General features: G+C 42.6%; 4 protein-coding genes across 6 annotated transcripts; 3 read left to right on the top strand and 1 right to left on the bottom strand.

Annotated features, from left to right (window-relative positions):
- Window positions 1–845: 845 nt before the first annotated feature.
- uck2a (uridine-cytidine kinase 2a) lies at window positions 846–7,992 on the bottom strand. 2 transcript variants are annotated; one of them, XM_035647129.2, is made up of 7 exons: window positions 7,729–7,992; window positions 6,036–6,195; window positions 5,449–5,545; window positions 4,615–4,757; window positions 3,585–3,682; window positions 3,425–3,473; window positions 846–2,074 (listed from the first exon to the last, which is right to left on the bottom strand). In XM_035647129.2, the coding sequence occupies exons 1-7, from the start codon at window positions 7,831–7,833 to the stop codon at window positions 1,803–1,805; spliced, it is 924 nt and encodes a 307-aa protein (XP_035503022.2). In that variant the 5' UTR covers window positions 7,834–7,992; the 3' UTR covers window positions 846–1,802. The 2 variants fall into 2 exon arrangements, with proteins under 2 accessions (XP_035503022.2, XP_035503023.2); XM_035647130.2 differs by having other exon boundaries at window positions 1,825–2,106; window positions 7,729–7,986.
- A 441-nt stretch (window positions 7,993–8,433) lies between these two features.
- Window positions 8,434–11,719, top strand: tmco1 (transmembrane and coiled-coil domains 1). The gene is made up of 7 exons (XM_035647134.2): window positions 8,434–8,657; window positions 9,539–9,616; window positions 9,710–9,769; window positions 9,877–9,923; window positions 10,026–10,093; window positions 10,202–10,346; window positions 11,252–11,719. Exons 1-7 carry the CDS (start codon window positions 8,588–8,590, stop codon window positions 11,348–11,350), a joined length of 567 nt encoding a protein of 188 aa, XP_035503027.1. The 5' UTR covers window positions 8,434–8,587; the 3' UTR covers window positions 11,351–11,719.
- A 2,681-nt stretch (window positions 11,720–14,400) lies between these two features.
- On the top strand, window positions 14,401–20,481 carry aldh9a1a.1 (aldehyde dehydrogenase 9 family, member A1a, tandem duplicate 1). The gene is made up of 12 exons (XM_035647128.2): window positions 14,401–14,565; window positions 14,698–14,896; window positions 15,580–15,725; window positions 15,989–16,118; window positions 16,223–16,357; window positions 16,808–17,004; window positions 17,903–18,043; window positions 18,155–18,343; window positions 18,473–18,560; window positions 18,646–18,787; window positions 19,639–19,751; window positions 19,913–20,481. The coding sequence occupies exons 2-12, from the start codon at window positions 14,755–14,757 to the stop codon at window positions 20,005–20,007; spliced, it is 1,518 nt and encodes a 505-aa protein (XP_035503021.1). The 5' UTR covers window positions 14,401–14,565; window positions 14,698–14,754; the 3' UTR covers window positions 20,008–20,481.
- A 1,321-nt stretch (window positions 20,482–21,802) lies between these two features.
- Window positions 21,803–26,034, top strand: med8 (mediator complex subunit 8). 2 transcript variants are annotated; one of them, XM_035647133.2, is made up of 7 exons: window positions 21,803–21,895; window positions 22,804–22,925; window positions 23,662–23,806; window positions 23,896–24,036; window positions 24,174–24,261; window positions 24,358–24,597; window positions 25,654–26,034. In XM_035647133.2, exons 1-7 carry the CDS (start codon window positions 21,851–21,853, stop codon window positions 25,722–25,724), a joined length of 852 nt encoding a protein of 283 aa, XP_035503026.1. In that variant the 5' UTR covers window positions 21,803–21,850; the 3' UTR covers window positions 25,725–26,034. The 2 variants fall into 2 exon arrangements, with proteins under 2 accessions (XP_035503026.1, XP_035503025.1); XM_035647132.2 differs by having other exon boundaries at window positions 24,358–24,618.
- The last annotated feature ends 1,337 nt before the right edge of the window (window positions 26,035–27,371 follow it).

Here is a 27,371-nt window from a genome sequence, read left to right as displayed (position 1 = left end):
GTGCGAACACGCCACAAACTAAAAATATGGATAATTAGGAGGCCGCGTGGATTTGGCTAAACAACTGTAGACCTATGATGTTACAAATTTGTTACATGTAGTTTAGGTCCTAAGATAGGACTGAGATCATGAACTCCACCCCCACCACAAACTGTTGACCCCTGCAGACACTAAAAAGATCTCAAATTGTTTCCTTTATTGGGATTTTCATATATAATCTTCCAGTTTTCTGCATCTTTTTAATGCCCGGCATTCAGATTTAAAATGTTTTCTTCTCACTGGAGAGGAATACAACTCTAGTGGACAAACACTGAATACCACAAATTGTAAAAACTGGGTAAGGGTATAACTCTGGGTGCCGGGTCTTTCAGAAATGTCATAAACCTAAGGATTAATAAGAATGTGATGATGGGTAAAGGTTCCACATTCTACATATTTTTTGGCGATACGTAGTCAAAGTCAAATCTATAGATTCAGTCTAACGATACCAAGTACTTTTTTCGCAGCAAACATTTTCCCTCATCGTTGTAGGAAGAGTGCTGGCATCACTACAGAGATAGCTACTGCCTATTCAGCTGTCCCAGTCGGCCATGACGGTGTGTCATTTTCATCTCACTAACACGTTAACGTGTACAGGGAAAAGCCTGTTAAATATTAATTATAAGCCCTTAGATTCCCAGAAAAAAATAAAAGTAGTGCAAAAATGATCCCTGTGGCCCTGACTGCCACGACATTAATCAACTGTTTGTCAACTCGGTTTTTGGGTTAGTAGAATAGAGCACTTGGCAGCATGTGGCACTTTAGTCTAAATGTATAGATTAAAAACAGAAGACAAATTAGACAAGTGAAGCAACATAGGATTTTTTTGTGTGTAATCAAATACAAGACTTTCAGTGACAGATGTGTCAACTCAAGCAGACACAGAGTACCTGAGAACTTTTATCATTAGAAATATGTACACAGAACGAAACCTGCATTAAACAACATTTGCAGAACACTAACACACCGGGCGTCTTGGAATTACTTGACATTTTACAGCTGAATGCATATTCATTTGAATGAAACTAGCAAATGTGCATCTGAGGATTCAAGTTCGAAGAAATCAGAGACACAAAATAATACTTTGCGGCATTTCTATAACAACGTGATCAACTGTTCTGTGTGTAACATCAGCATCTTAATAAATGACCAACGGGTATGTCCATCCCGCATTCAGGTGGAAATCAATTAGCCCACAAAGACAGAATGGAACATTTTCTTTGGACACGATGTCAGACATCTTTGGATTGAGGTGAAAATCGGTTGTTTAATTCGCCCTAATAAGTCATAGATTTACACACGACAAAGCAAGTACAGGCCACATGACACAAAGATCAGAAATCTTAACCCATTAGTACATCAGGTCAGAATCTATAACATAAATCTGATTTATATGGAGCTTGAAAAATAATGGAATCAGTCCGGTCACACAGTGATCTCATTAACGGAAAATAGGGTAAGGCCCTGCCGTTCAACTGCATGTTGCTACACTGTGTCTATTGTATGGTTAAAGGCTGTCAAGTGTTCTGAAGTCTTTTTTCTTTGCTCTTTTTACTAACTGCTTCTTTAGTTTCTCCATTACAGCGCTGTGGTAAAGGCAGGCAGCAGTTTGAAATTAAATTCCATGTGAGCCTCTGTGTATTTCTCCCCCCCTATAATCTCAGAGTTCACAAGCAAAGAATAAAGAGAAAAATAAAAGCAGAATACAACTGCTTTAAACCAGCTCCACAAGGGAAAGAAATCCCCGCTTCTCATTGATGTTCTCAATCGAAGCAGAATCGTATGAACAAACCAGGCCCTTTTTGATGTCCTGGCAGTAACTCGTGCCCCGTCTGCCCCACTGAAGAGCACAATTTGGCACGTGCAGGTGAACCTTCCTTCCTTCCTTCCTTCCTTCCTTCCTTCCTCCTCTCTTGGACTGCTTCTGTGCTCAGTGTGGCCGACTGCTGGACTCCATGTTTGGCTGATTCTTCGTCGCTCCGAAACCGTTGAACCACCCGCTCAGCCGTTTGGTCAAACCGCCATTTAGAATATCCTGGATGTGTTGAACTATGAGGTTTATTGCGACTGCATTGAGAGACGTACAGAGTGGTGTGCAGTCATGGTTAGTCAAGAGTTTACATTTGAGGCACACATTTAAAGACCCCCTCCAGGCAAGTTTTACAGTATATAAAGATAATCTGCTGTGCCTAATTTTTTGTTTAACATTGTTTACCCCAAAAAAGTGTTGAATAAACCCTTTAAGATGGGGCTGGAGATCCTCTATCTCTCCCTCATTGAGGAATTCTGAGACTTTGCATATTCATGATATGCAAATAACACAGCTGCTCGCGCTAGGCTGACCGGTGGAAGAATGCGCGCAACAAGACGTCTAGCGGCAACATTAGAGATTCAACTATAAAACTGTCTGCCGAACAGGACTGCCGTCCTCTCATGGATGCGCTGTCCTGGAAGTTTCCAGTTTTATTTGCCTCACATTTGCATATTTGACAGCGATTGTTTGTTTCTGTATTTGTGACGTACCAAATCTAGCTGGCCCAGGATTCGTTTGAATTTCAAATTCAGAGAAGTGGCACAGAAATCTCCTCCTGCAGGAGAGGAATGTGAAAACACCTCTAGAGTCACAACATTTGCCCCCTGTAGTCATAAAGTCACTTTTAAAAACCCGTATCTATAGACTTGCTTTAATGAGATGTCATCTTTTTATAGCTTTTTTTTAATATATATATACAGATATGTGACCTGAAAACCGTATTATTTTTGGAATGCCGATTTTAATTGTCTGTGATTTGTGTGTTTTTGTGAAAGCACTTTGTGAAGCTACTTCTGAAAGGTGCTAGATGAATAAAATTATTATTATTATTATTAATATCGTCAATGTCAGACATCTTAGAGGACAGGAACAGAAGAAAAAACACCTTTTTGAGTGGAGCGGGACTTTAAGCATAATTGCAAATTTGCTAAAAAAAAAAATTAAAAGCCATCAATCTTTCAAAACCCCTGAAGCTTAACAAAAATGTATCACTGTTCTAAAGACATTGTCAGAATCCTTTCAGACTTCTACCCACCTAACCCAAACACAAACTGGGGAAGTTATCTACTACAATATGGGGGTTTCTTGTGCATTTTTTCGCCCCCAATGTTCTTTTACTCCAGTCAACATACAAAGCTGTTTTGTTCGCCCAACAGCAGAAGCTTTTTCCTTCCTTAGTTCCCGAGAGCACAGTTCCCAGCTTGGAGGTCAACAATAAACACAGCTGTGTCCTTCACGATAACACCGTTGAGACTATAGCGTCTGAAACATTTGGTGTCAATAATACCAATCGTTAACGTACCAGCGCACTGGAAGAAAATCTCCCAAGATAAAGGAGGCACAGCTACTCACCAATGTTATCGGCGCCTCTTGGTATTATAACATCGGCGTATTTCTTCGTCTGGGGTCAAGGAGGGAGGACAAAAAAACAGGTTTGACCGTGAGACGGTGTTCAGGACGGATGCACGTAACCTGCAGTCGAGGAGTATTACTTGTAGGAATATGCACTCACTGGCAGGCAGAACTCCTCGAACGCAGGCTTGACGAAGTTGATGTACTGCGCGAGAACGCTCTCCAGGTCCCGGCCGCGATCACCTATGTCCCGCAGCACTGAAAAGGAGACCGGATAAAGTTATCTCCGTGAAGGAATAGTTTTATCTTTAAGGAGGCTGATACCACACATATCGTCCTTTTATACAGATATGTGACCTGAAAAGCGTATTCATTTTGGAATGGCGATTTTAATTGTCTGTGATTTTGTATAATAATAATAATATATTTAATTTTTAAAGCGCTTTTCATGGACCCAAAGCGCTTGTATGTTTTCGTGAAGCTACTTCTGAAAGGTGCTACATAAATAACATTGGTATTATTATGATATGTGCGGGGCAAAACGTGACGCTATAGGCCGCAGCCGGTTAGCTTAGCGCAAAGACTGGAAAAACGTCGGGCGTGGCTCTCCAAAGCTCACCAAATACCCTGTTATATTCCAATGCTTTCGGAAAAGCAGAGTTCCCGTGACGGACCAGCACCGGAACTCGTGCACGGCCTAGAAAAGTTGTTTCCGACACTCCAGCGTTGGCCGGTGTAGGTGAAGGCTGAGTCGGGGCGGGGGCGATCGGTAGCGTTAGCTCCGGTTAGCTGAAGGACTCACGAGGGCAACGGGCGGGATTTTTCCCGAACGGTACTTTTTCGTCGCACTGACAAAGAGACCAACTTGACGAAGAGTCGTCACTCTTCACAGTAAAAACTTGACTGTTACAACACGTAACTTCTGTTAAACTATGCCTCAATGTGGGGGGGGGGCGGAGCTAAATTGTCCGTTTCCCCGATGTCCAGTAAATATGCTAAGCTAACCTAGCTAGCCGCGGGCGGTAGCTTCATATTTAGCGTACATTCATCCGAGTGGTGTCAATCTGCTTTTTCTAATTCTCAGCAAGAAGGTGGCGGACGCCTATATTTTCCCAAACAGACAAACTTGTTGTATTTTGTTAGCGTCTCGGTCGGCGCCTGTCGCGCTTGAAATCGACGGGGCGTCTCACCCCTGCGGGACAGCCGCGTGTCCGCGTCGGTGTCCACGAACAGCTTCATTTGGAAAAAGTCTTGAATCTCCTGGGAGTAGAACATCAGGATGCCCTCGAACAGCACCACGTCGGCGGGGTACACGGTCACCGTCTCCTCCTTCCTGCCGACACGGAAGACACCGGGTGTTAGAAACACGGGGAGCATGCCGACGTGGCGTTTGCGGAACGGCGGCCATCGCGATGACCGCGAGAGACAAAATGTTGAAACGACAAGAGGTTGAGTCAAGTTATGTTGGTCAAAAAAGCAATTTCTGCCTAAAGTTTGCAGAAATTGCACCGACGGGCAAATTGCACTGAACTGAGCAACGGGATGTTTCATTGCTAATGAACTAAACTTTTTCCGTTGTGAAAGAGAATGAATCATTTCTTCTTGCAAAAGTTACAAAGTCGTACGCTGAAGCTATATGTCACGTGTTTGATTCTTTATTGTTCTATAATGGCATCATTACAAAGGAAAAAAAACAAAAGCCAATCTACTGCTATTCACTTTTACATTTTACTTCACATTACTGATGTCCATGGTCCCAAGCATGCAGTGTTTTTTTGTTTTTTTCACTTTTTCAAATATGTTTCTCCCCTACATTCCAGGAAGCCTTTTGGATTCCATAATTTTCACCATCACATGAAAATCAATTTGCATAAAATCTGGAGTAACTCCATCACAGTGGCCACCGTGCCGGCTTTAAAGTTAATTGCCAATGCTGCATCATGATGCATCAGAGACTTGTCTTTATAGTTCGTGGGTGGAAACATGCAAAGACGCTCCTCTAATGCCTGGACGGAGGGATTCACCTGGAGTGGGATACAAAGTCGTAAACGGGGATGTGCACCGTTTTGCCCTCCTTGATGTCCCGCAGAGTTGTGATTATGAGGTCGTTGTCAAACGCATCTAGACACAAAGGGAAAAAAAAGAGCACAAAGCAGTTAAAAATAATGTTTCTACAGCACAGTAGTTCCCAAACTAGGTGTTGGAACCCCCTAGGTAGGTTAAAAACAATTAGAAAGTATTGTCAAAAAGTACATTTTAGCCTTGACATTTTTTTATAATACAATGTTACATTCATAATACAACCATGCAACTAAAAAGAAAGTAATCCGCTGTCGTATCTATTGTCCCCGTATGACCCCTAAGGTGATCATGACAGCAACAGCATCAGTTGCAAGCAGGTCAATTTACACCAACACAGCTCGATTCATTTTTGCAAGCCGTAGCTCAAATCGTTATCTTTGGCGTGCTTCGGCCACCTCCAGGGATAACGAGGGTTCCCGAGTCTCTGGCACCCTTATTTTGGGGGTTGAAAACACTCAGACAGCAGGCAAGCTGTCAGACGACACGTGAAGGCGCCGGTGTGTCGGTGACTTATGCCAGCGCACCGTACCTGGGTGGTCAAAGTTGAACTGGCCCTTCAGCGCTTTGGCCTTCTGCTCCAAGGTGAGGACCCTGTAGAAGCTGTCCTGGCTGAGGATGGCCACTTGCCTCTGGTGGTGGTCAATCTCATTCTGCCCCAGCAGCTCCATGATCCTGCTGCACACAGATGACTAACCGTACAAGGCAAAATGAGACCAGCAGAGTGATACCACAACTGATTAACTGCATTCTTTTTGTTCTCAGAACATACAAGTCAAACCGAGCAACAACACTTTAGTTTTCACTTGGCATACCGTAGTTAACTCATGTTTTTGTGGCCTTAAGTTTGATTTGTTACCTTGAAATCAATGTCTATTTAAAAGCTGCAAATTTAGATTCTTTACATCATGTGAAACTGACAGGCGCGCGCGCGCGCGCGCACACGCACACACACACACACACACACACACACACACACACACACACACACACACACACACACACACACACACACACACACACACACACACACACACACACACACACACACACACACACACACACACGACTGCAGTGAACTCCTCTTGCAGATAACATGTGTGGGAGACCAGGTGGTGCTGTGAGCAGTTACTCCAGTGGGAGAAAGGGGGCATAATACCAGCACATCAAACCCACCAACAACTGTCTGCTGAACCACAGCTTTACCTTTTGTTCATAACATGGAAATATATTTCTCTAACTCCAGAGGGGCTGTCACGGTGCCACAAATGTCTGTCTGTCTGTCTGTCTGTCCACACACACACGCACGCACGCACACACGCACACACACACACAGAGGAGTCTGGAGACAAGGAAACTTAAACCGCATTCCCTGCCTCTTTTAAAGTTCACTAAAAAAAGATTTCAGGCATGATTGAGAGTTAATAAAGACTTTGATATCGTATTGGGATATGTATACTGCTGATCTACTCTCAAAAAGACAAAAAAAAAAGGAGATAAACATATTGGCAACCCCAGAACACACTGCACCACATAAAGAGTGATAATGCATTTACTTGGCCAGACAAAGAAACAGCGACAGTGATACACCAAAGACACCAGGAAGAAAATTCACCAGAAACTTCACTATAGATCAGGATGATGATGAGGATGATGATGAGGATGATGATGATGATGATGATGATAACAAACACATCTGGATATTTGATATCCTTACATCTATATCCTGCAGACCAGCTTCGCGGCATCCAGAGCCAGATTTTTTTTTAACTGTGAGTTCATCCACAAAAGTGCGTATTTCATACCATGATGCTTTGTCACTGTTTAAATCCCATAAAGCAGGGGAAAAAAGTGAAATCGTGTCAACGACATCATTGAGTCAGCGAGACCGATTTCCATTGTTTTTCCTTCACTACTTAATTCCCCATCTAACACCAGGGCATGTCGAGACAATGCACTTGTTACCCCCCGTGTTGACGCGCAGCGTGTCGGGGTGGCCTACACTGCGCCCCTCGCCGATCAACACGATCAGCTGATTCAACTGAGACACGGCGAACAGGCTGCAGTTGATTTTCACATTAAAAGGCGCCTTATCTCCAGACGTCATCGAGCCAAACGCTGTCAACCCCGTTCAGAGTCAGCAGACGACGGAGCAGACGACCCCAATAAATACCGGGCGGTGATCAGAGAGAGGGGAAGACAAGCCGTGATATAAAACGCCCCACCTTGCCGCTGGCGGTGCCCCCGGCCACGCCGATGAGGAACGGCTGCCGGTCGCGGCGCTCATCGTCGGCTTTGTCAGCCGGCTTTGTCTCGCTGTCGCCTGCCATGCTTCATCTGCGGCCCCGCGGAGGGCGATGCGCACACGCCGGCCCCGTCCCGCTGCGCTCCTCCCATTTGATGATGCTGTCGGGCGATGAAGGTCGCGATGAAGACGAGGGAAAAGGATGCTGACGGGTAGTGCACGTTCATTGGTGTGTCGCGACAAATGACGCTCGTACGGTGATGATCGTGCTGTTTGTCGACTGCATGGGAGTGTTTGCGCACTGCTCCATCCATGCTGTGTAACTTTTATTTTGATGAGTTCTGCATATATTGCTTTCCTTGGGCCACACTTCAACCCCTGCATCACCTTGTTTGCATCACCACATCGGAATTGGAAATGATCATGTTAATACAATATAGATGTCTAATTTGGATACTTCTATCTCATCATCAGCATATTTGCGGTACATTAATTTGCCTTCATTTTGAGTGAAACACACTTTAATTGTTATTGCTTTGTCTATAACTGTTTTCCTTATTTTTTATTTTTGTCCACTAAACTTTTGGTCGTCATATAAACCCGATACATACAGTGCTTTTTATCAAGTTTTGTGTGAAATAATGTTCCTTCTTTTTTTTTTTTTTGCTGTCAAACTGATGAACCGGAAGTACTTGTTACCGCTCGTGTGACCTCCTCTCTAACGCTGACACTGCTTTAGAGGCAGATCGGTGTAATGTGCTCAGACGGTCATTTCTAATAAAAAGAAAAAGATATAAAGCTTGAGCTTTCTGCGGTCGGATAAACAGGACACTACGGCCATGAGCACCATGTTTGCAGACACCATTCTGATCGTGTTCATCTCGGTGTGTACGGCGCTGTTGGCCGAAGGTGAGTGAAATCCTGCTGACAGGTCGTCAAGCATTCAACGGAAGTCTTATCGCTGAAGAAGTCAAATGTAACACCGTTCCGGATTCACACAGCGGGCAAGCACTGTCGGTGTTATTCATCCGGATACGTTGGTATTTTTGTGCTTTTGAGGACAGCTTTTTCCAAGCTAGCTGGTGAGATTAGCCAGCCAAGCTAATGCTTTACGTTATTATCAAAGTGAATGGAACGAGCAATTTAACTTCCGCTTAGATTTTCACAATAAGGCTAGCCAGGCGCTCGTCTTAACTCTCTCAGGGAATTCGTTCACGCCATTTCAGCCAATAAGATAATAATAATATGTTGACAATTTTTTTAAATATTTTATTACATATAATTTATCATACTTTCCAGTTTCCAAAATATGGTTGGTCACATTTTTGAGTGGCATTCAAGTGCTGTGGGAAACTGCACTTAAGTCTTAAAATCCAGATAGCAAACATGTTAGTGTGAGAAAATCCAAGACTCACAATTTCTCTTTCAAAAAAAGAGAGAGATTTTGAATTTAGAATATTTTTATTGATCCCAAGGAAGTATTTTCAAATTGCTCTTACTGCAAACAAAAACAGAGATAACAAAAAAAAACACCTTCACACAACTCTTGGGTGTTAGTGTTGCAGCAGGAGTATGTGATATGTAAAAAAAAAAAAGACCTGATGACACTGCATGTTCATTCTATTTATTGATATCAGTATATCTAATGATGTATTATATTTTCTGGGAGATCAAAAAAAAACGAAAATTCTCATTTAACCCTATGTGACAGAATCGTGGCAGAGGTCCATTGGGAGTTGTGTGATTTTAATTTTTTTTTACAAACCGACCTATTCTGATTTTCTCTGCAGGAATAACTTGGGTTTTAGTGTATCGCACTGAAAAGTACAAGAGGCTAAAGGCAGAAGTGGAAAAACAAAGCAAGAAACGTAAGTGACACATAGTGAGCCTTGTTTTATTTTATAATTTTGGTATTGACTATCTGGAGTGTTCATTGTATTCTGTTGCCCGTTTCATATTAGTGGAGAAGAAAAAGGAAACCATCACAGAATCTGCAGGACGTCAACAGAAGAAAAAGATTGGTAAGAAGCCAGTGGAAACATTTTAATAATTTCATTCAAGAAGAAACTTCAAAAGTGAAGAGGAAGACCTCAACATGTGACCCATGTTCCCTCTGAATGAATTACAGAGAGACAAGAGGAGAAACTGAAGAACAACAACAGAGATCTTTCCATGGTGAGTCAACTAGTTCACACTGAATATGTAATAGTCGATCGATGTCATGTAATTTCCATTGTTAAATTCACATGTTTAATCTTTGTGTGCTTCTTTGTAAAGGTACGCATGAAGTCCATGTTCGCCATCGGCTTCTGCTTTACAGCTTTGATGGGCATGTTCAACTCCATGTAAGTCTTACAGTACACAAGTTACATCAGGTCAATATGATAATTTCATTTTGTTTTTTTAAATTTCAGAATCAAACAGAATCAATTTTTTTGTTTGTTCTTGCTCAGCTTTGATGGACGAGTAGTGGCCAAACTGCCGTTCGTGCCGCTGTCGTACATCCAGGGTCTGTCACACCGCAACCTCCTGGGCGAGGATTTCACTGACTGCTCCTTTATCTTCCTGTACATCCTCTGCACCATGTCCATCAGACAGGTAAACTTCACGCCTCAAACTTCAGACCCAGCACTTTTTTACTGTAAGTCACTGTGTGTGCGTGTGTGGAAACAACATTTTCTTAGCATCAACTTGTTCCTCAAGGACCATACCTCTGTCTATAGATGAACAATTAAGCAATTATTAAATAAAATAATATTCAATACTTATAACAGTTACTAATTTACCCCACTAATGGTAAAAACACACATTGCAAAATTACCTTGGTTAGCTCAACATAATATATAAACTTAGCACAGCCATTCTCTGTTTTGGCACAGAACTATCATAGCTCTGGCATCTTCACGAGGAGAAAGCTGCTGTTATTTCCAGGACATAGTTACATCTATGTTGTAGATTCTTGAAGACTCAAGATTATACAACCAAGTCCAGTTGCTCCTGATTCAACTCCCTTGTGGATTGTGTAATTTCACATATTTCCTTCTTGTCAACAAGTAGCATGGAAAAAGAAAAAAAAACAAAGTGTGTCACCCTACTGTAACACTCATCCCCAAGCCCGCTGATTGCTCCTGATAATGTGAATCTTTAAAAACTGGTTTCAAAGTATTGTTTTTTTGTTTTTCAAAGCAAAAGTATCTTCTGCTTTTAGCAAATATTAGGATTGGACTATTTTCAGGGCTTTAATGAGTTTTTACGGCAGCAGAGGAATCACAGAGGTTCAGGTCTTTTTATGGGATTTTGTGACATTAATCAAAGCAAATATAACCTGGCTTATAATTGAAGCCTTTTTGTCTAATCGAAGACATTGTTTTGAATAAGGTTTGTTTTGAATGCGCGTGTTCACCTGCCGTGCCTCGACAGTTGCTCAAACCTTCTGAACAGTAAAGACACGAACTTTGGCTGGAAAGTGAAGTACCTTTTGATTGCTGCCCTCTCTTGTCCAGAACATTCAGAAGATGCTCGGCCTCGCACCGTCCAGAGCCGCGACCAAACAGGCCGGTGGCTTCCTGGGACCTCCTCCTCAAGCAGCCAAGTTTTCCTAACCCTCAGATGGGTTCCGGCACCTTGACTGTGTGTCAGCACGGCTCTCTCGTCCGAGCACGGACACAAACTGCTCGGGCTGGAGCGAAACGTATTATCTGCTGCAGCTAACTGTGATCACTCTCTTCTGTTTGAGTTCCCATTCGTTTGTTGTTTATTTAACTTGAGAGTTGTCTCACTTAGAAATTAGAGGGAGAAAAGTTGTTATAATAACATAATGATTACCAAAGGATACAAACATCTACCTTGTATTCAGCACATGGCATTTCGTCATTTTTGGGGGGATTTTAATTAATAATTGGCACATTAACATCTGATCCATTCAGTATTATCATGACTAATTGTTAATAAAGTTTTATAATTACATTTTATTATTGGTTTTTTTTTATTTTTATGAATTGATGTTTTTATTTCAGATATTTCTGTTAAGTTTTTCTCCCACTCTGGGAAGCTGACATTGCAACTATTGCAGTGACAAGGAGAGGTCGACCCTGTTCCAGTCCAAACATTTTTATACACAGTCTGTGATTAAGTCACACCAGAGATGTAGAAAACCTTTTTGGTTTGAAATGTTCTTTTATTGTAGGTAATTAGTTTTTTTAAATGAACTTACAGATGAAGAACTTGTTAAAACATTAGGCCTACCTGCTCAACCTGGCCACACTATATATATATATATATATATTTTAAATATAACCCTTTCCACTCGCCACATTCTGACTTGTCATGTTAGTAATAACAACAATGATGTCTATTCATGTGTCCCAGTAAGCCAGCACGCTCAGTGCCAGAGCATTCATTTTATTATTGAGACACCTGCTCTTTTAAGTGTCTGTGCTATTTAAGGTTACAGTAAAAACTAACTGACCTAGTTTTTCTTTTCATGTCATTGTTAGCATCTTTGTTGTGCGTCCCGCCCTCGCAGATGACGTAGATGTACAATACCATCCATCCACCATCTATCGTATTATCCAGTTAAGGGTGGAGGGGACTGGAGCCAATCCCAGCTGACATAGGGTGAGAGGCACAGCCTATCGCAGGGCAACATACAGAGACAAACAACCATTCACACTCACAGTCACACCTACAGTCAATTCAGAGTCTTCAATTACGTGGGAGGAAGCTGGAGAACCCGGAGAGAACCCACACATACATGAGCAGAACATGAAAACTCCACACAGACAGGCCCTGGTTGGTTCAAACTGGGACTAACCACTACATCACCATGCAGCCCCCAACACAGTACTAACCCTTTTTTTTTTTTTTTTTACAAAAGCTTAATGTGTTCAGAAAATGTTTGTACAGTTTGCAGCTTCTAAAAATACAATAGGAGAAGAATCCACTGGTGGCCTTTCTCCATATTGAAATGAAAATGCCAGTGAAATAAATACATTCATGATAAATGTATAAATAAGTCAACTCTTACATTTTGAAATGACATGGCAGCTGACAGTTGAAAAAAAAGGTCTATGGCCTTTAGTAACAAAGTTTCTACATGTAGAGTAAATCATTTAAAAGTGATTTCTAGGTGTCATTGAAATATGCAGAGTTTTGGCAATAAAAACAGCCATTTCATCAAACTGGGCTTTGAAAATAATGGTATAACAGAATTTTTTTCATATTAAATTGATGTGTGGTGATTCCAGGGACACAAATCATGCACTAAAGCTCAACTCAAAAGTTGCACTTAATGTACATCTCATGACTGACTTCATAACCAGGGGTGAAAGTAGATGGAAGTTCTCAACGGGACAACGACCCCAACCGTCAGTGGTTCATATTCTCCTGCCACAACCAGCTGCACCCATCCCTGGACAAACACATTCAATCGCCTGTATAGTGTAGACAGAAATAAACACTTGACATCCTATATAGCAAATACTTTTTAAAATGATGTTAGCGTCACAGAACAATTTGTGAATATTGACAAAACTTTAAAAATCTAAGTCTGTTCCTTTGACATTTTTCCTTTTTTTCTTTTCTTTTTCCTGAAACAAGCTATAAAAACCAAACACAATGTGTCAGCCAACCATAAAACTACATTTGGAATTTTGGTGGATTCCTTTATTACATGTCGTTTCCTGGTGCAAATGACAAACAATGTGCGTGGTTTGGTGGTGAAAAAGACCAATAAATCAAACATACAACATTGGAAGCCCATGTGTTTGTTCAGAAAGTGCAATTGCGCATGAGTTACAGAACAACCCATGGAGGTTATGAAACAACTGAGCATCAAGATCAACATTAGAACACTTTCTTTGTCTGTCACACTGTTTGCTGCTCCCTCCTGCCAAAACCCCACATACACTATATCAGCCAGTCAGCTGCAGCAGAAGATGATTTTAGCCGGATGCCATTAACTGTAACAGTTCACTCCAGCACAGCGCAGGTATGTTCTGGGACATAAACACACTGGCACTACTTCGAGGCAATACATAAGAAAGATATCGGTTGTTTATGTTGACCTAATGTTCGGTGTGTCTCCTATGACTTTTTTGTATTCTGTTTCTTATATATAATAATAATAATAAAAACAAACATATATATTTATATAGTTATATTTTATTTTATGATTTTTTTTATTCGTATTCTATTTTATTCTTTATTTTTTTTATTCTCATTTTTCTTTATTTCGAACAAAAATTAAAATAAAAAGCAAGTTTGACACTATACACAAAAACGGAAAGACAAACAAAAAAATGCTTATAGAGTGTCATAAACAGTATTTATAAATAAATAAATCATACATGTCCGAAAAGGAGCAGGGGGAAGCCAAAGCTTATTAATTCCCACCCCTTATTCAACTGCTTATAACTAACAGTACAAATTGATTTAAGGACGTTATCGTTGTCATTTGATAGCCCTTGTCGTCATAGGGCCTCGTCTGTGACAGGCGGAAGGAGAAGTAGTCCCCTGTCTAAGTGGGAGCGTAGTGATTTTTTTTCTACGGTGTACGCCGGTGATGACAATGACACGTTTCCCTCAAAGGACCCGGTTTTAGATATCGACCCGTCAACAGCGACAGCGATGACCCATCCAACCCTGGAGCGGCGACGTGCGGGCTACAAGTGGCGACGCTTCGGTATCGATCCGCTCGCCACCGGGGGCGTCGGCTGCAGTGCGCGTGCGCGTCTACATGTTTAAAGGGAGCTCGGGGCAGTAAGCGACGGAGAGCCGTGCGGTTCAGTCGGTCTGCGCCTCTGCACGGACACAACCGGTGAGAACAGTGTGTGTGTGTGTGTGTGTGTGTGTGTGTGTGTGTGTGTGTGTGTGTGTGTGTGTGTGTGTGTGTGTGTGTGTGTGTTCTCCAGCAGCTTCGCCTTACTGTCCCGTGTGTTTGTTTCTGCAGGGCCCTCTCTCCTCTCCTCTCCTCTGCTTCTCTCTCTCTCCCCTCTCCGTCCGAACAATGTCGCAGTCGGTCCTCGACGCCATGGCCGCGGCCGCGACGGGCACTGTGACCGTCACGGACCCGCTGAACTTCTGGGGCGGCGAGCGGGTGAAGCCCGCGCAGCAGAGCGACGCGGAGCCCGTGTTCGAACCCGCGACCGGTGAGAGCGCGGTCGTTTTCAGTCCGGTGGAGGAACTCTCCCTGTCCCCACAGTCGCTAAGGGTGACCGACGCTGTTCACCGTGCAGGCTCATGAGTTAGTGGCGCGTCTGTGCGGTGGTCTGGGGGCGCGCTGGTTGGAAGTTCTGGTGTTATGTAACATAGACTCTCTCTTCTTCCCCTGTGGTGTGTGGAGGGACGAGGAGTCTCCATTCATCAAATTGACATGAAAATAACAACAACGACAATTACTATATTAATAATGATAATATTTTTTTTTTGATTTAATCTTCATTAGAGCTGCAACAGTTAATCGATTAATCGATTATCAGTGTTTCCCCTACCATTGAATTGGGGGAGGGGGGGGGGCTATAAATCTTAGCCAACAATTTTTTTCTTCTTAAATCAGTGCATTATTCCATCAAAACTGCCCTATGTTATCATGTTAAAGAAATTAAAAAAGATAAAAAATAAGAATCTTGGATCTGCCCCTTAATCTTCGTGGAAATCAGTTTAGTATTTTTTTCCCCTCCTCCTGCTAACAAATAAACCAACACACAGACCACACAGTGGTAAAATAACCCTCCTTGGTGGACGTAATATTAATAATAATAATACTTCAATTCTTGTGTTCTGCCCTTGGAGCCCTGTGACCGTGTCTGTTAATGCTCCTTGCTCCCTGCAGGTCGTGTCTTGTGTCAGATGGTGCCCTGCGGGGCCGAGGAGGTGGACGAGGCCATAAAGAGCGCCCACGCCGCCTACCTGAAGTGGAGCAAGATGTCGGGCATGGAGAGGGCCAGGGTGATGCTGGAGGCCGCCCGCATTATCAGGGTGAGACGGTCGACAGGATGTCAGCGTCGTGCAACATAAATTGGGAGTCGGACTGTGGCAAAGCAACGCAATAAGATTCTGGTTATTCATTAAACGCCCCCTCCCCCTCTCTCCACTGCTGACCTACTTTTTTGCACAAAGTTGCGTCGCCTCTTTTCATGGGGACAATGATTTCGACCTCAGTACGCAACTGTTGTTACATAATCTTAAAGGTATACATACAAGTAGATACAAATTTTCCCCTGCCGTTCCAATGACAACAGGAAAGGAGGGAGAACATCGCAAAGCTGGAAGTGATCAACAATGGCAAGTCCATCACTGAAGCACTGGTGGATATTGACATTGCCTGGCAGTGCATTGAATACTATGCCGGTCTGGCTGGAACACTTGCAGGTGGGTGCGCCAACACTGTTTTTATTTCATTTTTTAAAGACCCCAGTTCTCCCTAACCTTTCATGGGTTGATGATGTTGGGTTGCGTGTTTTCATTCTACGCAGGCCAGCACGTCCAGCTTCCCGGGGGAGCGTTTGCTTACACCAGGAGGGAGCCGCTCGGCGTGTGCGTGGGGATCGGTGCGTGGAACTACCCCTTCCAGATCGCATCGTGGAAGTCTGCTCCTGCTCTGGCATGCGGTGAGTTTACTTAGCATTTGTATAAAGGGGTTGACTGTATAAAGGGGTTGACCGATTATCGGCCTGGTCGATTATCTGCGCCGATAATCACCATTTTTCTTATCGGTATCGGCCATTTTTTATGACAATTTGCCGATAAGATAAATTCATTATAAAAATGTTCTACTTTGGCTCTGATGTGTTAAGGTCATGTTGAAAGGTTCTGTGAATTAAATTAACAAAGTTTTGTGTTAAAGGTTTGTATTATTCTAAATTCCGACGCCTTTTGAAATATCGGTTTCAAATATCATTTATTGGCTTTAATTAGTAATAATCTATATCGGTATCAGCCCAGTAGAAAGCCATATCGGTCGACCCCTAATTTGTATTAAGAATTCTGACTGTTGAGTTTGAAATCATTGCTTTTTATCCGGCAGTCCTGTGTTTGTAAGTATTAGCGTGTGTCGTCAGGTAATGCCATGGTGTTTAAGCCCTCTCCGATGACTCCCGTGACGGCCGTCATTCTGGCCGAGATCTACAAGGAGGCAGGGGTACCCGACGGGCTCTTCTGTGTGGTACAAGGCGGAGCGGAGACCGGCACCTTGCTCTGCCACCATCCGATGGTCGCCAAGGTCTCCTTCACCGGCAGCGTGCCGACAGGCAAGAAGGTACAAGAAGGGTTTCTATGTTTAACATATTAAACCAGAACCAGAAGGATACAGGAACGGCATCCAGCATCCAGATTGAACTTAATTTCAATGACCTTTCAATTCAAAGGACCATACTAGGAATATAATTACATATTTCATTCTATAGGCCATTTTAGAATAGTTTGATGGAGCGTTAGATTTTAGAACTGTATTTTAACTTTATTCATAGAGTTGGGGGGTGGGTCTGAGTGAGAGCTTCACCTGTAGCCATGCACCAATTGGACGGACCAGCCGTGAATAATACTGTATCCATACTGCAATGTATAGGGTGCTTTATTGTCCATTCTCCTTTATATGGAGAATAATTTACCGAATGAATGTCATGCTGTACTAAGAAGACTTGAAAATAGAGATTGACCCATCTACTCCTCAGGGAAAATGTTTTCCATTTTTTACATACAGCCTACGGTTATCGTGTAACAACAATACAACTTTGTTCACTGTTGATGCAGATGAGGTGTTAATTGTGATTGATTACCTGAAGATTTCAAGACAGTTTATTATTCGTTAAAACTTGGTGATGTGGGAGGAAAGCGGTAACCCTAACCCTAATCCTAAATTAATTTAAAAAGTCCAAATTCTTTGATTTAAGCTTCTAAAATGTGAATATGTTCTAGTTTCTTTTCTCCTCTATGACAATAAACTAAATATCCTTGGTGTGTGGACAAAACAAAACATAATCTTGGGGTTTGGGGGAACACAAACAACAACAATTTTCACAATTTTATGGACCAAAAAACGAATCGATGAATCGAGAAAATATTTGTTAATTGCAGCCCTATACTATTTCAAACAAATCAAAATAAGGGTATTAGAAATAAAAGTACTTGTGCTTTGTCATATTTCTCGCTCTCAGGTTATGGAGATGTCCTCGAAGGGGGTGAAGCAGGTGACTCTGGAGCTGGGAGGCAAATCTCCCCTCATCATTTTCAAAGACTGCGAGCTGGAGAACGCAGTGAAGGGAGCACTCATGGCAAACTTCCTTACACAGGGACAGGTGAACTGCATGATGCCAGTCTCCGACTAATCCAATACATTTTTGTGTGCGTGTGTGTGTGTGTGTGTCAGCTCATACATGTTCAAATTTCTGTCTTAATAAAAAATGTAGGTTTGCTGCAACGGGACCAGGGTGTATGTACAGAGAGAGATCATGCCCCAGTTCCTGGCTGAGGTGGTGAAGAGGACCAAGGCCATCCCCGTGGGCGACCCCCTGCTGGACGGCACTCGAATGGGAGCGCTGATCAGCAAGCCGCAACTGGAGAAAGTGCTGGGGTTCGTCAATCAGGCCAAGAAGCAGGTATGTTAGTAATTTTTGTGACCATGTGGTCCGCATTGGGGAAGAGGGAGCAGTTTGTGATGAGGCATTTATCTCGGGTCTAATCGACTGTGAGCAAATGGATGATATTTTCTACCCCTGCTCTTCCAGGGAGCCAAGGTGCTTTGTGGAGGAGAGCCAATTGTCCCCAGTGACCCCAAACTAAAAGGGGGCTACTTCATGTCGCCCTGTGTACTTGGTATGTCTGTTTTTTTCATCAGCGCATTTTTGTGTCCCAGAATGAATCCGACATCACATCCAGTGCTCTTCCTCTCCCGCCACAGACAACTGCAGAGATGACATGACCTGCGTGAAGGAGGAGATCTTCGGGCCCGTCATGTCGGTCATGCCGTTCGACACAGAGGAAGAAGTTCTCCGGCGGGCCAACGACAGCACCTTCGGACTGGCCTCCGGCGTCTTCACCAGGTCAGCTGAGGAAAAGGCAGAGCACTTGAATTTGTGACGACTCAGCAGTATTTTGATCACACGGTGCTAAAGGTTCGCTCTCAAAGATAATGAGGTCGCAGCATTCCGTTGGGAGCACTCCAGGATTTCCACTGTGGAAAATTCCAGAAAGAGTTTGTTGCGCAACAGCGGTCTCTGTGATTAGGGGGTGAATGAAACTGTTATCCTGCCTGATCAGACTTGACAAAGACTATTGGCTCTTTTATGCCTCCACTCTGGCGACAGCCATGGCAGGAAGCTTTTATCTATCTGTTTGTACATCTGTCCAATTCTTCTGAACACGATATCTCAAGACCTCAACACCTTCAGGGACCTCTCTCTTAAAATTTGGCACAAACATTCCCCTAGGCTCAGTGAACGGGTTGTTGATAATAGGTCACTGTAGGCGGGTGCGACTGTCATAATGACTGTATATCACGGCCTGAAGTGAGCTATTGCATACGGTTACAAGTATGGCGAATTGAAAGTAATTGACACACTGCAATTTGAATTTGAAATACAAAGAATTAGTCCCTCCTGACTGGCTGCCTGCACAGTGCACAGCTGTTGGTATGCAATGCACCGTAGCGTTCCTCGGAAAGAAGGCTACGAGACTGTAGCCTGGTTCGCCGGCAATTTAAGTTCCCAGACGTTTTTTGTTCGTGGGCAACGCCATTCAACCTCACTGTGTGGTTTGAGCTCTTGTAAGTTTCCTTAACTTCACTTGGTCGCTGTTCACGTCTACTTGCGTTGTTACTTCCTGTGAAGTGAAGAAACAGTGAGTCAGTGATTCCCCTTTGTATTTAAAGTATGCCCTTTGCCTCCGCCTGCAGGGACATCTCTCGAGCCCACCGCGTGGCTGCGAACCTGGAGGCCGGAACCTGCTTCATTAACAACTACAACATCAGCCCAGTGGAAGTGCCGTTTGGTGGATACAAGATGTCAGGTAGGGTGCTTCTGTAATGTTAAAATGGTCACAATCAACAATTTAGTCAGTGAAATACAGTCATTAGTACGAGATTTTCTTGCAGGGAAAGAGCTGGATAATCTTTACTGAATGACAGTTGGGTGACTCAGTGTTGACCTGACATGTTCTGTGCCTTCCAGGCTTTGGCAGAGAGAACGGCCAGGTGACAATCGAGTATTACTCCCAGCTGAAGACCGTGGTGGTGGAAATGGGCGACGTCGAGAGCCTCTTCTGAACTCCTGACCGCTGTGACTAACACTCCTCACTTCTCCCTTTGGTCACTGAAGGGACGAGTGAGTGCTCATCTCCAGATCTGTACATGTACTTGCAGTATTCTACTTTGCACAACCTATGATGGCATTTCTGCTGTGCACTTGGAGAGAAATGTCAGTGTGAAACAAACATGTACCTCTTACCTGGTCTTAATTCATTCATTTTTTTTTAACCCACCAAGTGACCCTGATTTCGCCTTGAGCCAATAAATGAACACAGTTCCTGGTGTCAAACTATTGGACTATTATATAACAACACATGCTGAGGTGTATGTAGGACTAGAACCAAGTGCCTTAATAAGAAATTCCTTGTGCAGTGAATTGTGAATCAGCGTTAGAAGAGAACAACTTAGATTTTCTACTATTTCTTTGCTAAACTAAACACTACTAGTCAGCTGCTGCCTTTGAATCAGAATAATAAATGTTTTGCATACCAAGTCTTTGTTCCTGACTGTCTGTTGCTTCTTAATAAAAGTCAGACTTAATTCATTATTACTTCTTCTGACAAAAACATTAGTACTACTAAGTTTGTATAATGCTGACTGAATACTGAATTTTTCATATATTAAGTAACAACTGGTTTCCATGTATAATATTACTAGTACAAATTTGTAGTGACGTGTTCTGCAGCTGGTGCCTCATCCTGCTCGGTTAAAGTGAAAGGATTACAGAAATACACTGGTGAATTTTTTACTAAATGCAGAAAACTACTATACAAGTATATACCGAAAGTTCTGATTATGTTGTAGAATTTCCGATAACATCCCTGACAACATACAATTACAGTAAATCTGTGAACCGATTGGATGTTAAATGGTCGGTATATTTATAGCGCTTTTCTAGCCCTATCGGCCACTCAAAGTGCTTTACAGCACAAGCCACACTCACCCATTTACACACATTCATACAGCGCATTGTCTATCACACATCATTCATTCACTGTTTGAACAGCTGTCAGGGGCCATTTAGGGTGATAGTCAGCATGCGGAATGGAGGAGCCGGGGATCGAACCATCAACCCCTCTGGTTGGTCTGACTCCTGAGCCACTGTATGTGCCCTCAAATGGTTGAAAATAAAGTCTGTGACGATTTAAAAGCATGTGGAGATCTGTTAAGTAATATTGTGTAAGTAAAAAACAAAAATTGCAGTTCAATGAACACAGGTCAGATTACATGTTATTTATTTAAAATATTTATTTTTCATTGCATAATTTCCTGTGTACAGTGCTCAGGTGAGATGATGACACCCACGTAGACCTTAGACACCCACTGAGTACAAGCACAAAGTCCTGCTTCGTCTGAAGGTAAAAGGGAGGAAACATTGGCACAGAATTAGTATTTGGTAACAACTGGGTATATTTTTGTATTATATTTATGAATCATTAAAAGTATGCTGTTATTTTATACTGCCCATCAGGAGACATTGCACTTTTTTTATGAGAAAAAAAACTACATTTATGAGAAAGCTCAACTATAAATATGAGTAACTTTTTATTTTCTTTAAACAGATTTTACATTCATTGATAGATAAATAGATAGATAAATAGATAGATAGAAAGATATATATATATATATATATATATAGATATAGATATAGATATAGATATAAATAGATAGATAGACATATAGATAGATAGATAGATCGATCGATCGATCGAGATAGATAGATAGATAGAGTCAAGTATGTATAATTCTGTTCGGGCACACTCGGACTGCTTTTCGTGCGCGCTGCAAATGTGTGTGGTGAAAAAATTCAACGCAGGCCTTTATTTTGACAACAGCGAACCGGAAGTGCCTCTATCCGCTGATGATTTTGAGCAGTTCACCGTCAGCCTGTAGTCCAGCCATGCAGGTAATGTTTGTTTTAATGTCAGAACATTTGTAACAACTCTGTGTAAATTTTAATCTGTATCAAACTGTTGTATTATTTAGCGTTTCCTTCGCGCATCTGTTTTTTTCCATGCGTGTAAATAAAGCTAGCAGTAGCAGCAGCTAGCTCTCTATATTGGGTAGCGACAGTTAGCGTGTAGCTAGGTTAGCATAACAACGAAGCTAACGTTATTGTACAGTTAAACTAACGGGGTATCGTAACGTGTTGTGTGCATCAGTGACGGTGAGATGAAGCTCCACGAAGCATTGCATTGTTCCAGCTTTGTGCTCCAGGAAACGGTTCCTTCTTGTTAGCAGGACAACAATCTGCTGGCCTCAATATGAAGAAGGCAGAGACCAAAAACAGTCTGTGTATTTCAAAATAAATATCTGCACAACGGAACTCAATGAATTGTTGGGGTCAATATTTGAGATCTAATTGAAACGTCAACATTGAGAAGTCAGTGTGCAACGTGGGCACAGGACACGAGTAATGGAAAAACATGTCAATCACTTTCATTAACAACTTGTCGATTGCTCTCATGGGTAGAGATGATTTTGTTTTGTTTTTCAAATGATCTAGCCCTGCCTTTCCCAACTGTACTTCTCAGGTCTATGATGCATAAACGGTGGATGAATGAATTTCTGTCGTTTATTCAGAGAAATAAGATAATTGTTGTCAAACTGGAGAAGTCTATTAAAAAAAGCATAATTTCTCTCGGAGGTCTTTAAATAATACACTCCTCGATATGTGTCATTAGAAAACTCGTTTACAAGTCGACACACTTCGAAGCGTGAGCCCCTGTGCAGTGTGCACTCGATTGTATTTCGGTCTCAGACAGAGGTTTTCATTTGTGTGTTTCCCCCCCCCCCCCCCCCCCTCTTCCACAGCAAAGAGAAGAGAAGCAGCTGGAAGCGGCGACGGAGTCGCTCATTTCTCGGGTGGCTCACGTGAAAAACGCTCTCCACAGTTTTATCTATAAGTTGGAAAATGAATACGAGCGTTTAACATGGTGAGTCATGCATTTTACCACAGGGCAGCAGATTACCGTTTGTGCTTCAAGGGAAAAATCCTTCCCTAAATACAAGTTAGTATTAGATTCTGTTAACTATTGTTAAACAAGTGACAAGTGCACTTATACGACATAAGTGAGTAAGTCATGAGGCATTGGACATTTATGTTACACATCCATTATTCAGAAGGAGTTGTATTTGAAAGCAGGGATCCTAACATGTCTCATCATACCCTGGTCACAGTGTCCAAACAAACATTATTAACCTTTCATGGAGCAGCTTTGGGATTTTACTCTGTATGACATCAAATCTTTTGTCTGTCTCTCTTATAGTACAGAATAAACAATGCAGAAAAAATGTGCATCTGTTTAGATTTTACGTTAAAAAAAAATCATGTTAATTTTCTTAATCCAGGTCCTCTGTAATAACCATATATTTGGTTGTATTTGTGTTTTCTTTTCATGATCAAGTTTATGGTTAAACTAAAATATCAAGCCTCAATTACATTTTTGACATAGGTTTGATAACGACATCTTAGGAATCATTGATATATATATATCTATCTATCTGTATCAGCTAATGTATCAGCTGATGTATTGGTATCAGAAATCTAGTACTGTAATATCGATATCGGCATCAGCCCCCAAAAATCCATATCGGTCAGGCTCTAGTTTTAAGATGCTCTTGGTGTTTTTCTTTGGGTCAGATCCTGCGATGTGCATTTGTGTCTTTCAGGCCGTCTGTGTTGGACAACTTTGCGCTGCTCTCCGGTCAGCTGAACACCATCAACAAACTGCTGAAGAACGAGAAGACGCCCTCCTTCCGCAATCAGGTCATAATCCCCCTGCTCCTATCACCGGACAGAGACGAAGATCTAGCGGTGAGTGTCTTATCCCGCCGGAAGACCGGAGACCCGTCTTGTTTATTTGAGGCCTGTCCGTTTATCAGTGCTGCGCATTTCTCCATCAGAAACTCACGGAGCAGCGTGTCCCGGTGTTCAGCCATGAGATTGTGCCGGACTACTTGCGGACCAAGCCCGATCCTGAGGTGGAGGAGCAGGAGAAACAGCTGAGTGTGGAGTCGGCGCGCATCGGCCCAGAGGTGGCGCAGGTCAGTTAGTCACACAGCACCGATGTGCACCGAGCTGTTAGATGCCGCCTGTGAATCGTACACAAATTATGAAGTAATTTTGCTGTGCGTATTATGCATAATTAACCCCGCCCCCCTTGCAAATTTTTCCACATCAGAAACAAATCCAGGCGTTGAACAAGCTGTGTTCCAATCTACTGGAGAAGCTGAACAATCCACGCGATGACAGAGATTCAGAAAGTGCATGTAGGTTGCACCTTTACTGTTTGGCTCCGTTGTTATTGATCTGTCAATCAACCTACAGTATGTGGATTTTCATGATTTGTTTTTTTTATCGTTTAGCAATGAGACAGAACAAACCATCCTTCAACCCCGCTGACACCAACGCGCTGGTCGGAGCTGTCGCATTTGGAAAGGGGCTCTCCAAATGCAGGCCGCCGGGCCCGGTCGCCCCTGGACACCCGGGTCAAGGTCCCATGATGGGCGGGGGTCCGACCCTACAGCAGGTCACCATCGGTGGTGGCTCGGGTCAGCAGTCGGCCATGGGAGGACCTGGGGCGCCGCAGCAGCAGGGACAGCCAGGTAGGAGAGCTGCAGAGCTGGGTTTGTATTCCTGTTTCTACTTACATTGACCGTTATGTTTGCAGCACACTGCAGCCTTTAGCAGCCATAGCAAGGAAAACTGTCCACTGTAGCGTTAAAAATAATATGAATCTGATTCTGCACAGACTAGCATCTGACTTCCTGCTCTTCGTCTCCCTGTGAATGAGATTGTGAGAATATTTGCGCCATTAGTTGATGTTTTAAATTTCTCCCTTTTATAATCTAAATGTCTGTCTAAAATAATGAAACAATAAACCCTGTCATGATTATATAGTTATTTAATTCCATATCACACACACAACAGCATTAAAACAACAATTATTGTTGAGTGAGGCAAAGCGGAATAGATCAGTTGAACACATAACAGATGATCCAATCAGGACCAGAGTAAACGTTTGCGTTACTTCCTGTTCAGGATGATGATGCTGCTGCTGGAAATAGTCTCGCCTTGAACTCATCTCAAACTAGCCTAATATTTCAGGGGAATTATTAACTAATTTGTGTGAACTGATTGAAGAATTTGAATGCAGAGCTGTGTAAATTTCTGATGTAACTACAGCTGCAACAGTTAAAACATTAATTGACTACTAAACTTTTTATGAAAAAAAAGTAAAAATTCAATAATTTAATTAGCTTAAATGTGAATATTTTCTAGTTTCTTTGCTCCTCTATGAAAGTAAACTAAATATTATTGGTGTGAGGACAAAACAAATCATATTTTTGGGGGGAAACACAATCAACATTTTTCACCATTTTATGACATTTTTTGGACCAAACAACTAATCAATTAATGGGGAAAATAATCGACAGATGAATCGATAATATAAATAATCGTTAGTTGTGGCCCTAGATGTAACAGTCTCCTGTTATGTCATCATAAATGCATATAAAAGTACCACTTTGTTTACTTTTCATTCCCTCACTGTACCCTGAGCTTTTTATTTTCATGTTGGATTTTTACCTGAGCAGTTTGGTACCGTACTCTTGTGTTTGTTTTATTTAGTGATCTCTTTCCTATTTATTTTTCATTTTCAGGAAAAATGCCAAGCAGCATCAAGACAAACATCAAATCTGCGTCGGGTTCAATGCACCCGTACAACCGATGAGCTGCAAAACTCTCCTACAGGAAACGGATATATTTACAGGTCATACTGTACACACAGTGCCATCTGCATCAAATGGACGACTTCTAACAAGCTATCACCCTGCGATCTCCCATGACGTACAGACGTCACGTCTCGAGCGGAACATTTTTTGTTCTTTGTGACTGTTTTACACTGTACACTACAGTGTTTAATGCTGAGCTACAGCGTTGGAGCCACTAGGTGGCAGTAGGTCATCATTTACCGCATCGTCGGCTCCTGTTATTAACTGTACTCTCAACATTTTTACAATAAAAGATGTGTTAAAAAAAGACTAACTGGTTGTGCGATAAATGTAGTCATATATTTAGTCCATATTTACGATAAAACTTAAGTATGAATATGATTAAGAGTCTGTTTGACTGTGTATTTGAATAGAACAATTCTTTAATTTATTCTAGAATGAGTTTGGCCTTTTGAAATCCTAGACAACTGATCAGTGTTACATTGGTCGGGTTGCCAGTTGTACCAGTTCTCTTCTTTTCAATAATTCGGTGTTAACACACGTCTGTGTTGTGATTGAACATCACCAGTGTTTTGCGTCACCGACGCAGATGGAACTGGAAGTGACCATCAGACGCGCGCCACGATCGGACGTCTGTCCAGTCTTTTTTTTTCTTTTTTTTTTTTTTGTCCTTTCAGTTTTTCCTCCTCTCGCTTCTTTTCGCTGCAGAGGCAAAGGTGAGAATAATGAGGGCGGACGTTGCTCGTGTGTGGCCTGATAATGTCAAAGTGTTTAAGGGGCGGGGGGTGAGGAAGTATCGGTGCTGACGTGTGAGGGGGGGCCTCTCTCCCTCCCTCTGTCCACTCCAATCCCTGTCCCGGCGCGCGGCGCGGTGACCGGCGCCGCTGTCACAGCGCGCGGGGCCCATGGCTGACCTACATACACCCTCTGCCCCCCCCCGTCCCGACCCCCCCCGTCCCGACCCCCCCCCGTCCCGAACAGGCAGACGTCTCGCTGCGTCAGCCGCCGCCGTCGGACGCTCTGCTGAGACAGCTCAAAGCTGCGCAAGGTCACACTCGTGTCCGCGCGTCAGGGCCAAATCATGAGCAAAGAGACGTAACAGGAGACATCCTGCGAGCCTCAGAACAACAGCTGAAGTTGGCTTCCGATTCGCAGTTAAGGGCAAAGTTAAGGGGAACTTAACTTACGATGCTGAGGGGAACTCTGTCCTCCAGTATGTTACCTGGTCCAGATAGAACACAAAACATACCCAGACTTGTCGAATTTGGACTGGATGGCCACAGAGAGGCCAAAGATTCTTTAAAACATGTTTTCAGATTTGTGAAACCTTTATTACATTTGTGAAAATGCCCAAAAGGGTGATTTCGCAACTTTTTTTTTACCTCGAGACCACATGAGACCAGGTCCAGATAGAAAACCACAAATAAGACAAGAGGGTGCCGCGAAGTTTCAGCCAAACTGTCGCCCAAAGTTGTGGTAATGACTTCAATAAGTCTGAACAACAATTCCACAGATCAATAATGTGACTTGGACCAAACGTAAAGCTTTGATAAAATGCTCACTCTGACTGGTTCCAAGTATGGGTTGCAGCTATCGATTATTTTCATAATCAATAAATCTGACGATTCTTTTCTCGATTACTTGTT

Source organism: Scophthalmus maximus, chromosome 13 (genome assembly GCF_022379125.1).
Source record: "Scophthalmus maximus strain ysfricsl-2021 chromosome 13, ASM2237912v1, whole genome shotgun sequence".
Taxonomy (NCBI): domain Eukaryota; kingdom Metazoa; phylum Chordata; class Actinopteri; order Pleuronectiformes; family Scophthalmidae; genus Scophthalmus; species Scophthalmus maximus.
The sequence above is the reverse complement of the archived record's forward strand: the minus strand, read 5'-3'. Positions and strand labels throughout refer to the sequence as shown.

Bases quoted from the DNA above. Each gene is read 5' to 3' on its own strand.
- uck2a (XM_035647129.2), bottom strand. From the start codon at position 7,833: ATGGCAGGCGACAGCGAGACAAAGCCGGCTGACAAAGCCGACGATGAG. The intron at 4,758-5,448 runs GTGAATCCCTCC...CCGTGTCGGCAG, and splicing joins GACTTTGTATCCCACTCCAG to GAAGGAGGAGACGGTGACCG. The intron at 3,683-4,614 runs GTGAGACGCCCC...TCTCCTTTTCAG, and splicing joins CACGCGGCTGTCCCGCAGGG to TGCTGCGGGACATAGGTGAT.
- tmco1 (XM_035647134.2), top strand. From the start codon at position 8,588: ATGAGCACCATGTTTGCAGACACCATTCTGATCGTGTTCATCTCGGTG. The intron at 8,658-9,538 runs GTGAGTGAAATC...TTTTCTCTGCAG, and splicing joins TACGGCGCTGTTGGCCGAAG to GAATAACTTGGGTTTTAGTG. The intron at 10,094-10,201 runs GTAAGTCTTACA...GTTCTTGCTCAG, and splicing joins ATGGGCATGTTCAACTCCAT to CTTTGATGGACGAGTAGTGG.
- aldh9a1a.1 (XM_035647128.2), top strand. From the start codon at position 14,755: ATGTCGCAGTCGGTCCTCGACGCCATGGCCGCGGCCGCGACGGGCACT. The intron at 15,726-15,988 runs GTGAGACGGTCG...CAATGACAACAG, and splicing joins AGGCCGCCCGCATTATCAGG to GAAAGGAGGGAGAACATCGC. The intron at 19,752-19,912 runs GTAGGGTGCTTC...TGTGCCTTCCAG, and splicing joins TGGTGGATACAAGATGTCAG to GCTTTGGCAGAGAGAACGGC.
- med8 (XM_035647132.2), top strand. From the start codon at position 21,851: ATGATTTTGAGCAGTTCACCGTCAGCCTGTAGTCCAGCCATGCAG. The intron at 21,896-22,803 runs GTAATGTTTGTT...CCTCTTCCACAG, and splicing joins CCTGTAGTCCAGCCATGCAG to CAAAGAGAAGAGAAGCAGCT. The intron at 24,619-25,653 runs GTTTGTATTCCT...TTTCATTTTCAG, and splicing joins TAGGAGAGCTGCAGAGCTGG to GAAAAATGCCAAGCAGCATC.